Source organism: Phoxinus phoxinus, assembly GCF_949152265.1.
Source record: "Phoxinus phoxinus genome assembly, chromosome: 20".
In the NCBI taxonomy this organism is placed as follows: Eukaryota; Metazoa; Chordata; class Actinopteri; order Cypriniformes; family Leuciscidae; genus Phoxinus; species Phoxinus phoxinus.
In genome coordinates this window covers 27,845,935-27,859,352 of record NC_136895.1, presented here as the reverse complement: position 1 = coordinate 27,859,352, position 13,418 = coordinate 27,845,935, and the positions used below count along the sequence as shown (strand labels likewise).

Sequence of the window (13,418 nt, the reverse complement as noted above, 5' to 3'; positions counted from 1 at the left end):
ACAAGCATCACGCTCTCTTTTCCTAGTACTTGGAGTTAGAAAATGTACAGAAGTGGATTGTTTGTTATTGTGAGCTAATGAATTGATGCCTCGTTCTGCTTGAAGGACGTTTGTTTATATGCCATTGTGTCCGTGATCTCAATTAGCGCTCGCACACGCCGTCACCAGCTAACACTGTATCATGACAACACTGAACAAAACCATCCGGAGTCGTCTTGTGCTAATGCTGAAGAGGCAGAAACAAGAGTGAAGTCATACAGTTTATTTGAGACGGCGAGATTGTCTTGGCCTGATATTTGGACGATCTCATTGCTCCGGGAATAAAAGGAGAAGCTGCTATATTTAACAGTCATGTGAGTGTCCCATAGTGTGATTTGTGAGTAATAGGATTCTGCTGGCCTTTTTGTGAAAATCTCTCTGAGAATAGGGCCTTTGTTGATTTGGATGACTTAGATTTCAGTGGCCGTCAAACCAGAGACGGGTGAACGTGCAGTTCTGGCAGCCATACATGTATGAAGGAATAATTTGTTATTGGAATAATGAGTTATACAAAGTTATAAAGTTGTTTTGTGATCTCTAAATGTATATAAAATATATATTTTAGATTTAGGATGTATGCTGTAGCCAACAAATAGATATTTATATGGTGTGTTTGTTGGTGTGTGTATATAAAAAAATAAAAAAATATATATATATATATATAAAATGTAATTATATATATATATAAAATTTAATTATATAATTTATATATTATTAGAAGTATAAATTAATAATAGGCTATTACTATAAAATTAATATAATAATAATATTTATTATTATTTATTATAATATAATATTTGTTTTAGATATTTAATTAGTTATTTGTATAATAATTTAATAATACATTATATTATACTATACTATATAATATATTTTATTTTATATTTATATGCATTTGTTTATTTTTATTATATACAGTGCCTAGAATAAGTGAACACACCCATGCTAAAGTTGCCTAAAAAGAGGAATAAAAAAATCATCTTTTGGAAATTGATCTTAATGCCTTAATTAAAAAAATGTCTCTATTTATTTACGATGCATTATTCATTCACAAACTAAATTGGTGTCCTTAAAGGTTGGAGTTTTCCTCATTTTTAAAATTAAGGCATTAAGATCAATTTCCAAAATATTATATATTTTTTATTCCTATTTTTAGGCAACTTTAGCGTGGGTGTCTAAACTTATGCATAGCACTGTATGCATGTATATATTTAAATATACATTTTTATTATTATAAATTAATATACATTTTATAATATCTAATATAAATGGGCTAATTTGTAATACATATTATACTTGCATTGCATGTATACAGTATAAATAATCAGTTAATATGTATTAAGTTATATTAAATCATTATTATTATATAATAATTATTTAATTATTGATTATATGTAAACAAACAATGTGTATGTGTATATGTAAATAATAAACAATAAGTTATATTTATATATTCATTATTAATTGTATTGTTATAAATATAAATGTTGTTTGTATTAATATAATATTTATATTATATAAATAATATTCACCCCCCCCCCCCCCCCCCCCCCCCCCCCGCTCTACTTCCGGTTCCCAGAGCTCATGTACAGCAGGTGAGGGTGAGGCAGTGGCACATGCTGAAGCTGTTGTTGTTCTGTTAGTGGTGTGTTCGGTCCTGCTGGTATTTATTGTTGTTGAAGTTGTAGTTTCTGCACGGAACGAGAGGCTTGCGGCTTTGCCGTGGAGATCTGCTGCTGACTCCCAAATATCAGCAGGAATAAGAACCAGTCCAGACAGGACGGCAGTTTCTGTCTTCTCCCCTACCGCTTTTTATTTCCTTTCCCATGTCGGGCAGAAAAACGCACTCCGCATGTTTGCTGTTGTGTTGCGACACTCAGAGAAACGCTCTTCTCGTCGTGTTGAATTTCCTCATTCCCCCGGAGTCCCTCAGCCAATCACAGCGAGTGTGTGGAGACATGTTTCAATCTGAACTGCATGAGTGAAGTGTGTTGCGTTGTTTATCTAGCGGCTGTCAAATCCACTGTCAACTGACTGCGGGAAACTCTTTCACTTCTGGGTTTTTTTCAATGAATCTTGTGATTTTTCTTCTCGTGAACTACTGCATGAATATGTCCCAAAAAAAATTATGTTATCTTGAGAACCTTAAAGATATATAGATAATTAGATCATTTATTTTTAATTACTTAGTAACTTCTTTTATTTTTTAGTTGTATTTTTATTTTTCATTTACTTAGTCATTATTTATTTACTTGGTTTTTATTTACATAGTTCTTTATACATTTACTTAGTCATTGTTTGTTTATTTATTTTAATTTACTTGGTTATTTATTTTTTTACTTATTTTATTCACATTGTTATTCTTTTTTTAGGCTACTTATTTATGGATGTTCTTTTTTTATTAAGTTATTATTAATTCACTGATTTACATTTATTTAATTATTGGTTTATTTGTATGTATTTAGGTATTTATTTGTATTTACTTGGTATTTATTTATATTTATTTCCTTAGTCTTTATTTATATGTATTTACTATATATATATATATATATTTAATTTAATATTTTTTATGGATTTATTATAAGTTTGTTTATATTTAAATAAATGTAGTTATTTACTGATTTGTATTTATTTACTTGGTTCATTTGTATATATTTAGCTATTATTAGCCTATTTATTTACTCTATTAATTTATTTTATTTTTTTCATTTGAGAAGTCTTCATATCGTTCTTGTCAATACTTCAACAGTTTATATTAACCAACTCTGTCAAACTCCAAAAAATAATAATAATAATAAAACCGTTAAAGCATCATAATCTAGTCCATATGAGATGATGCACACTATATACTGTATGACATAGACACTATATTTAGGCGCCAATAATAAAGCATCACAAATTTGACATCGGAGTGTATTCGCTGGAAGGAAAATGGCTTTATTGGAAAGCTATCGGTCAGATGGACAACTGTTGATGCTTTCTGGAGCTTGACTGGCTTTAAGCTGTTGTTAGAAAAGAGTGCATGAAGTCTCTTGTGTTGTGTTCCCCATGAGAGCAAGTAAACAGTGACAGAATGCTAATTCGTGGCAGTTCCGCCGCCCTGATTGGCTACACTATACATATGGAGTGGTGTGTTTGGTGAAAGGGGTCACAGGTCGACTGCAGGGAATCTTAATTAGGTTCGAGCCCGTCCCCTCCCCCGTGTGTGTTCCACTGGTGTCTGGCACAAAGCCTCTCTCTTTAGCATGCACAGATGGGACGGGGCTTTTGTTGGGCGATCTGGGCGAGCACTGTTCCTCGGGCTGGGGTTGGCATCGGCCCGCGGCTCTTCCTCGCCACAGACGCGTTAATCACAGCGTTTCACACAGCCGAGGTGTGACTGTGAGCGAGGTCATGTGACTGTGAGTGAGGTCATGTGACTTTACAGGCCATGATAACATCAAGAGTCGCAGCACATTATCAGACGCTTCACGCAAATAAAGAATATTTGCAAATATATTGCATCTAAAACATGATTTTATCTTATTTATGATTAAATCATGTTCCTCTTGTCTTTATCGACTGTTTAAATATATATTTTTACATGTGGTTTTTGTTTTTTATTTAAAAAAATTTATGACATGTATTCTAATTTTATAACAACATTGCAATTTTTTATAATAATTTATTTTATAATTTATAATAAAATTGCAAATTATTAATAATTGTTAATTGCATTAAGAATTATTATTGTTGTTATTATTCAAATAATTATAGTCATAATTGTTTTTATTAATAATACATTTATATTGGTGTTGAAATAGTATATTTCTCTTAATATTGATTTGTATTTTTATTCATAATAATTTGTAATAAGAATAATTATTATGATTATGTATAGTAATAATAATAATATAACACTTTAGTTTTCTTATTAAAAGTAATTTAAAGATAATAATAAAATAGTGGTAATAATATTTTCTTTTAAATAAATAGTTTTTAAATCTATTTATTAGATGTTCTATTTTTTTATAGTAAAAATAAGTATTGTTTACAGAATAATAGTGATAATGATTAGAATTAATAATAATGGTTCAATAATATAAGTTTTAAAGTTTCTATTTATCATTGTTAATAATTGATCATAATAATACATTATATTATTATACAAAATTGTAATGATTATAATAATGTTTTTATAATGAATATAATTTTATTGTTTTGAATTAAGAACACCAATTTTTATGATTTGTCTTGAACAAAATGTTTGGTTTATTTAAAGTTTATAAATTTACCTGCAAAATGTAATTTTGTTTTCGCATTTGAAAAATAATGCATATACAGCTGTGGCCAGAATGATTGACACCCCTGATAAATCTGATAATTTGTTATTTTATTTATTATAATTTTTTTTATTCAGAACGTGATTTCGCCCGCACTTTCAATTATTTTACTTCAATGAAAAATTAGATTTTTGCTCATTTTTGAATGAAAGATCAAAAGGATAAACGATGCAGATTTATTTTTGATCATGGGGTGCCATTCATTCTGACCACAACCGTCCGCATATCTTCCAGTAAAATAAGCAAAACAAAAAAGTATAATTTTACAAAATCAGTTTTTTTTCTCTCTCTCTCTCAACAGGCATTTGGAAACGCAAAGACCGCCCACAACAACAACTCCAGCCGGTTCGGAAAGTTCATCCAGGTCAACTACCTCGAGAGCGGAGTGGTGCGCGGGTGAGCGAGCCTTCAGTTCACTTTCATTTCATGTGTCCTGCAGAAACTGACCCTTGGCTTTGAAGCTCTTATCATCTGCTGTTCCCTCACACACACCCTGACGTCACACACCAGCCGTACACATCACTTCCTCCTTCACTCTGGCGGACGCTGTATAAACACAATTAAGGAACCAGTGGATCAGACACGGTTCCTCCTCGGCAGAGATGTTGTGCTCGATTGTTCACTCTGGGCAACGGACTCCAGTTCCAAGAACTAGTTTTCTTTTTATACGGTTTCTTCGTAGTCGCACTTTTTGGTGTCTAGCGAGTCACATGACCGGGTTTATATTGAACCGATTTACAGACGAGTTCATGTTCATATTCATATGAATAAATGTTACATATAAATAATCATAATATATACAATTTTATAATAAATGCAATAAAAAACAACTCAATGTAGTAATAAATAAATACATTTAATTTAAAATATAATTATATACATTTCCATTGACTTGACCAGTTTAATATTTACCTCCAGGTGAGTTTAGCCCTTGTGCAGTGTAACTAAAATACACAAAAAATAGCACAATAAAAAAAAAGTTGGTGAGTTTCATTAAAACATGTCCAGGTAATAAAGAAATAATTAATTGAATGAATATTAATAAAATATAATATATAAATATAATATATAATTATGTTTCTATCTATCTATCTATCTATCTATCTATCTATCTATCTATCTATCTATATATATATATATATATATATATATATATATAAATTAAAGAATAAATGTGTTGTATACAGTAAATAATAAATAAATAGAAAATAATTTTGATAAAAACATAGACATCAGCAGGAATATTAGGCTGCTGTCACTTTAAGAGCGTATGCACGGATCCAATACACTGATACACACGTGTTTTATCTCTCAACGGTTTACATTATCTGTGAACAGAGATGTACGTGTGTAAGTGATTGGCATAAAGTATGCGAAACTCCGGCAGACGGCGTGTTTAAACGGGTGTGTTTCCCGAAAGCATCGCTAGCCAAATATGGTCACAAGCTCTGTCGTTATCAGCAGTTCAGCGAGTGTGTGTTTCCAGAAACCAGCATTACAACGAACATTCACAAACCGCATCGCACGGTTGTGTGTGTGAGCGACAGATCTCAACATGTGGTTAGAAGCAGTCTCTTCAGATAAATCCTTATCTTGAGTCAAATAAGCAAGCTGACGTACAGTACAATCTATATCTTTTATTCATAACACATAAAATGTCAAAAAATACAAATGTCATTTATATCTTTCAGTTTGTCAAGAGATTTACAGTTTTTACTGTTTTTGAAGAGTGCGCATGTGTGAACGAGCTCTAGTACGTAAGAACGAGTCTATGATTGAATCTGGAAATAAATCGAAATAACTGAGAAAAATTGCCAATAGTCCTCAGATGCCGTAATTTATAGCAAATTTAAAACGGATAGTTCCGGTCATTGATTCTGATTGGTTGAGCCGCGTTCAAAGCCGTTGTAAATTACTCAAAAAACACACACCTGTGACCGCATTACATTAATGTTACACAAACACACACACATTAGTGTTACACATACACACATCTGTGACCGCATTACATTAGTGTTACACAAACACACACACATTAGTGTTACACATACACACATCTGTGACCGCATTACATTAGTGTTACACAAACACACACACATTAGTGTTACACATACACACATCTGTGACCGCATTACATTAGTGTTACACAAACACACACCTGTGACCGCATTACATTAGTGTTACACAAACACACACACATTAGTGTTACACATACACACATCTGTGACCGCATTACATTAGTGTTACACAAACACACACCTGTGACCGCATTACATTAGTGTTACACAAACACACATCTGTGACCGCATTACATTAGTGTTACACAAACACACACCTGTGACCGCATTACATTAGTGTTACACAAACACACATCTGTGACCGCATTACATTAGTGTTACACAAACACACATCTGTGACCGCATTACATTAGTGTTACACAAACACACATCTGTGACCGCATTACATTAGTGTTACACAAACACACATCTGTGACCGCATTACATTAGTGTTACACAAACACACTCCTGTGTCCGCATTACATTAGTGTTACACAAACACACACCTGTGTCCGCATTACATTAGTGTTACACAAACACACTCCTGTGTCCGCATTACATTAGTGTTACACAAACACACACCTGACCGCATTACATTAGTGTTACACAAACACACACCTGTGACCGCATTACATTAGTGTTACACAAACACACTCCTGTGTCCGCATTACATTAGTGTTACACAAACACACACCTGTGACCGCATTACATTAGTGTTACACAAACACACACCTGTGACCGCATTACATTAGTGTTACACAAACACACACCTGTGACCGCATTACATTAGTGTTACACAAACACACTCCTGTGTCCGCATTACATTAGTGTTACACAAACACACACCTGTGACCGCATTACATTAGTGTTACACAAACACACTCCTGTGTCCGCATTACATTAGTGTTACACAAACACACACCTGTGACCGCATTACATTAGTGTTACACAAACACACTCCTGTGTCCGCATTACATTAGTGTTACACAAACACACACACATTAGTGTTACACAAACAAACATCTGTGACCGCATTACATTAGTGTTACACAAACACACACACATTAGTGTTACACAAACACACTCCTGTGACCGCATTACATTAGTGTTACACAAACACACACACATTAGTGTTACACAAACACACATCTGTGTCCGCATTACATTAGTGTTACACAAACACACACACATTAGTGTTACACATACACACATCTGTGACCGCATTACATTAGTGTTACACAAACACACACACATTAGTGTTACACAAACACAGATCTGTGACCGCATTACATTAGTGTTACACAAACACACACACATTAGTGTTACACACACACACATCTGTGACCGCATTACATTAGTGTTACACAAACACACACCTGTGACCGCATTACATTAGTGTTACACAAACACACACACATTAGTGTTACACATACACACATCTGTGACCGCATTACATTAGTGTTACACAAACACACATCTGTGACCGCATTACATTAGTGTTACACAAACACACACCTGTGACCGCATTACATTAGTGTTACACAAACACACTCCTGTGTCCGCATTACATTAGTGTTACACAAACACACACCTGTGACCGCATTACATTAGTGTTACACAAACACACACCTGTGACCGCATTACATTAGTGTTACACAAACACACTCCTGTGTCCGCATTACATTAGTGTTACACAAACACACTCCTGTGTCCGCATTACATTAGTGTTACACAAACACACACACATTAGTGTTACACAAACAAACATCTGTGACCGCATTACATTAGTGTTACACAAACACACACACATTAGTGTTACACAAACACACACCTGTGACCGCATTACATTAGTGTTACACAAACACACACACATTAGTGTTACACAAACACACATCTGTGACCGCATTACATTAGTGTTACACAAACACACACACATTAGTGTTACACAAACACACACCTGTGTCCGCATTACATTAGTGTTACACAAACACACACACACATTAGTGTTACACATACACACATCTGTGACCGCATTACATTAGTGTTACACAAACACACATCTGTGACCGCATTACATTAGTGTTACACAAACACACACACATTAGTGTTACACAAACACACTCCTGTGACCGCATTACATTAGTGTTACACAAACACACACACATTAGTGTTACACAAACACACATCTGTGTCCGCATTACATTAGTGTTACACAAACACACACACATTAGTGTTACACAAACACACACCTGTGTCCGCATTACATTAGTGTTACACAAACACACACACACATTAGTGTTACACATACACACATCTGTGACCGCATTACATTAGTGTTACACAAACACACACACATTAGTGTTACACATACACACATCTGTGACCGCATTACATTAGTGTTACACAAACACACACACATTAGTGTTACACAAACACACTCCTGTGACCGCATTACATTAGTGTTAAACAAACACACACACATTAGTGTTACACAAACACACACACATTAGTGTTACACAAACACACTCCTGTGACCGCATTACATTAGTGTTACACAAACACACACACATTAGTGTTACACAAACACACTCCTGTGACCGCATTACATTAGTGTTACACAAACACACACACATTAGTGTTACACAAACACACTCCTGTGACCGCATTACATTAGTGTTACACAAACACACACACATTAGTGTTACACATACACACATCTGTGACCGCATTACATTAGTGTTAAACAAACACACACACACATTAGTGTTACACAAACACACTCCTGTGACCGCATTACATTAGTGTTACACAAACACACACACATTAGTGTTACACATACACACATCTGTGACCGCATTACATAAGTGTTAAACAAACACACACACACATTAGTGTTACACAAACACACTCCTGTGACCGCATTACATTAGTGTTACACAAACACACACACATTAGTGTTACACATACACACATCTGTGACCGCATTACATTAGTGTTACACAAACACACTCCTGTGACCGCATTACATTAGTGTTACATTACATTACATTAGTGTTATAAATATATTCATGACACATAATGTTTTTATAATGAATATAATTTTAATGTTTTGAATTAAGAACACCAATTTTTATGATTTGTCTTGAACAAAATGTTTGGTTTATTTAGTTTATTTAAATAAAAGTTTATTACACAAACACACATCTGTGACCGCATTACATTAGTGTTAAACAAACACACTCCTGTGACCGCATTACATTAGTGTTACACAAACACACACACATTAGTGTTACACATACACACTCCTGTGACCGCATTACATTAGTGTTACACAAACACACACACATTAGTGTTACACATACACACATCTGTGACCGCATTACATTAGTGTTACACAAACACACACACATTAGTGTTACACATACACACATCTGTGACCGCATTACATTAGTGTTACACAAACACACACACACACATTAGTGTTACACAAACACACTCCTGTGACCGCATTACATTAGTGTTACACAAACACACACACATTAGTGTTACACAAACACACATCTGTGACCGCATTACATTAGTGTTACACAAACACACACACATTAGTGTTACACATACACACATCTGTGACCGCATTACATTAGTGTTACACAAACACACACACACATTAGTGTTACACAAACACACTCCTGTGACCGCATTACATTAGTGTTACACAAACACACACACATTAGTGTTACACAAACACACTCCTGTGACCGCATTACATTAGTGTTACACAAACACACACACACATTAGTGTTACACAAACACACTCCTGTGACCGCATTACATTAGTGTTACACAAACACACACACATTAGTGTTACACATACACACTCCTGTGACCGCATTACATTAGTGTTACACAAACACACACACATTAGTGTTACACATACACACATCTGTGACCGCATTACATTAGTGTTACACAAACACACACACATTAGTGTTACACATACACACATCTGTGACCGCATTACATTAGTGTTACACAAACACACACACACACATTAGTGTTACACAAACACACTCCTGTGACCGCATTACATTAGTGTTACACAAACACACACACATTAGTGTTACACAAACACACACCTGTGTCCGCATTACATTAGTGTTACACAAACACACACACATTAGTGTTACACAAACACACATCTGTGTCCGCATTACATTAGTGTTACACAAACACACACACATTAGTGTTACACAAACACACATCTGTGTCCGCATTACATTAGTGTTACACAAACACACACACATTAGTGTTACACAAACACACACCTGTGTCCGCATTACATTAGTGTTACACAAACACACACCTGTGTCCGCATTACATTAGTGTTACACAAACACACACCTGTGTCCGCATTACATTAGTGTTACACAAACACACACACATTAGTGTTACACAAACACACATCTGTGTCCGCATTACATTAGTGTTACACAAACACACACACATTAGTGTTACACAAACACACACCTGTGTCCGCATTACATTAGTGTTACACAAACACACACCTGTGTCTGCATTACATTAGTGTTACACAAACACACATCTGTGACTGCATTACATTAGTGTTACACAAACACACACCTGTGTCTGCATTACATTAGTGTTACACAAACACACACCTGTGTCCGCATTACATTAGTGTTACACAAACACACACCTGTGTCCGCATTACATTAGTGTTACACAAACACACACCTGTGACCGCATTACATTAGTGTTACACAAACACACATCTGTGACCGCATTACATTAGTGTTACACAAACACACATCTGTGACCGCATTACATTAGTGTTACACAAACACACACCTGTGTCCGCATTACATTAGTGTTACACAAACACACACCTGTGTCCGCATTACATTAGTGTTACTGCACAACTGCCGTTTGTGACTCTTTATTGCTGCATGTGTTGCTTAGCAACCTCTTTGAAACTACATTGCTTGGCGGAGGAATAAATGTCTTATAACGTTGTTGCTGGTGTTTATTTTATGAATAAATAAATATTAAAATGAACATTTTTATGGAGTAGCCGTTTTATAAAAGCAATAAGCCCCTTGGAGCCGTGTTTTACAGTGGATTTAGAACAGCTAAGTGGCGTTGTTAGGCACAACGACGCGGGGCTTATTGCTTCAACATCTAGCATTAATTAAATCTCAAACGGCTTCATTACATCAGTAACCAACGTGGTTGAACAACCAATTTACGACATATGGTTTCGGGAAACAGGCGTGACGGGCTAGTTGATTTCTGCAATGAATGATGCATCGTACTACGGTAGTAAAGCGGCGAGTTACGCCGTCACCCCTGCTGACTAGCTCCTATAACTACCCCCTGATGGCGGTACTTTACTCGCGCTGCTCTATAGAGAGGCTGAGAGACGTCAATAAAGCCGTACGGATGCTCTCAGTGGCACTATTGTTCTCCGGCCCAGTGCACTGGGGACTACTTCATTGGATGACGGTCATTAAGTGGACACTAGACACTAGCACACAGTCTTTTGTTTCAAATCAAAGTTTGTAGTATTGGATTCATCCCAGATCTGGATGGTTTTGTTCAAGTCTCAGAACGTTTTATCGGATATCTTTTTGATGAAAATGAATGGGGATAAAGTGGGCGTTCACTGTTGCTCTGCATTGAGAGTTTTGTTTAGGCCATCTGGCGCTTTGATTGACATCTGTGTGCTTCTGAAGGCCAGATTTATGACAAAGAGCTGCTGGCATCTGACGTTTGTAATGTTTCTCGTTGTGTTTCAGGGCTGTGGTTGAGAAATATCTGCTGGAGAAATCCCGCTTGGTCTCCAGAGAGAAGAACGAGAGGTAAACGCTTCTAGTTCACTACGAAACACACCAGGCTTGGTTTAGAGACAGATGGTTCCCACAGAGGAGTGTGTGTATCTGTCGAGCCATCGCTCACACACTCATTTCTGCAGCGCTAACCTCATTATTATCAGATCGCTGTGGAAGATAATCAGGTTGCAGAACTCGAAAAACAGACCCTGCACTCACTGGTAGGGCTAAAAATAGTGACGCTACAAACTTGGCAACATTTTTCAAGCTCAGATGTTTCCAAAATATTGTAAAATATCTTTCTGAGTAACAAGCTAACTTGCTTTTGGCTTTCCCTTAGTGAACCCATTCATTCATTCATTCGGACGGTTTAGGTGAAAAAAATTGGTCCAAAAACAAGATGTCACTTTCAGATTCAATGTATAAATACATTGAATATATCAATTGAATAACATAAATGTATTATATTTTGGGGTACAAACTGTATTATAATAAAACAAAATTATTTAAATGGTTCGTGTAAATGAGTGTGATCCAAAAACAAGGTATCACCTCTTTCAAATGTAATAAATAAATAAGTAAAATATGAATACATTTAAATAAATTAAATATATGTTAACACTTTTTTTTTTAAAATAAATAAATACAGGTTTTGAATAAAAATCTGTATAATTAAATATGACCGTCTTTTATGAATTGATTAATTAGATTTTATAATGTAAATGATTTGGTCCAAAAAGCAAGATATCACCTCCCTTGAAATGTAATGTTTGTGAATAAATATATCCATGATAAATTAATATGACCATGTTATAATAATTCATTGATTCGGTCCAAAAAAAAAACAAGATATCAACTTCTTCAAATTGTATATATTGATACACTTTAATACATAAATTGAGGTAATAAAAAAAACTCAATGAGTATTTTCATTTAATTCAACATAAGTGGTACTATAGTTTGTGAATTAATTGATTGATTTATTCAAATGGTAAATGTAAATTAGTTAAAACATCACATCCTTCAAATTAAAATAAAACGTTTTTTTTTTTGGTGGGGGGGGGTCCTTTTTTGTCTAATTAATTAATCGCATCTAACATAAAAGTTTGTAAATATATAATCTGTGTGTATATATGTACGGTATACACACT

At 34.8% G+C, this 13,418-nt stretch overlaps 1 protein-coding gene across 27 annotated transcripts in view; it reads left to right on the top strand.

The window, feature by feature from the left end:
* LOC306987968 (myosin IXB) overlaps positions 1 to 13,418 on the top strand; it is a 57,636-nt gene that overhangs the window by 19,220 nt on the left and 24,998 nt on the right. For all 27 annotated transcript variants that reach the window (XR_013795294.1, XR_013795295.1, XR_013795296.1 and 24 more), the window contains exons 3-4: positions 4,663 to 4,757; positions 12,235 to 12,297. Coding sequence is in view for 24 of the 27 variants with exons in the window: in XM_079592631.1 (XP_079448757.1) it covers positions 4,663 to 4,757; positions 12,235 to 12,297 (158 nt within the window). In the remaining 3 variants the exon portion in view is untranslated. The remainder of the gene's footprint in view (positions 1 to 4,662; positions 4,758 to 12,234; positions 12,298 to 13,418) is intronic.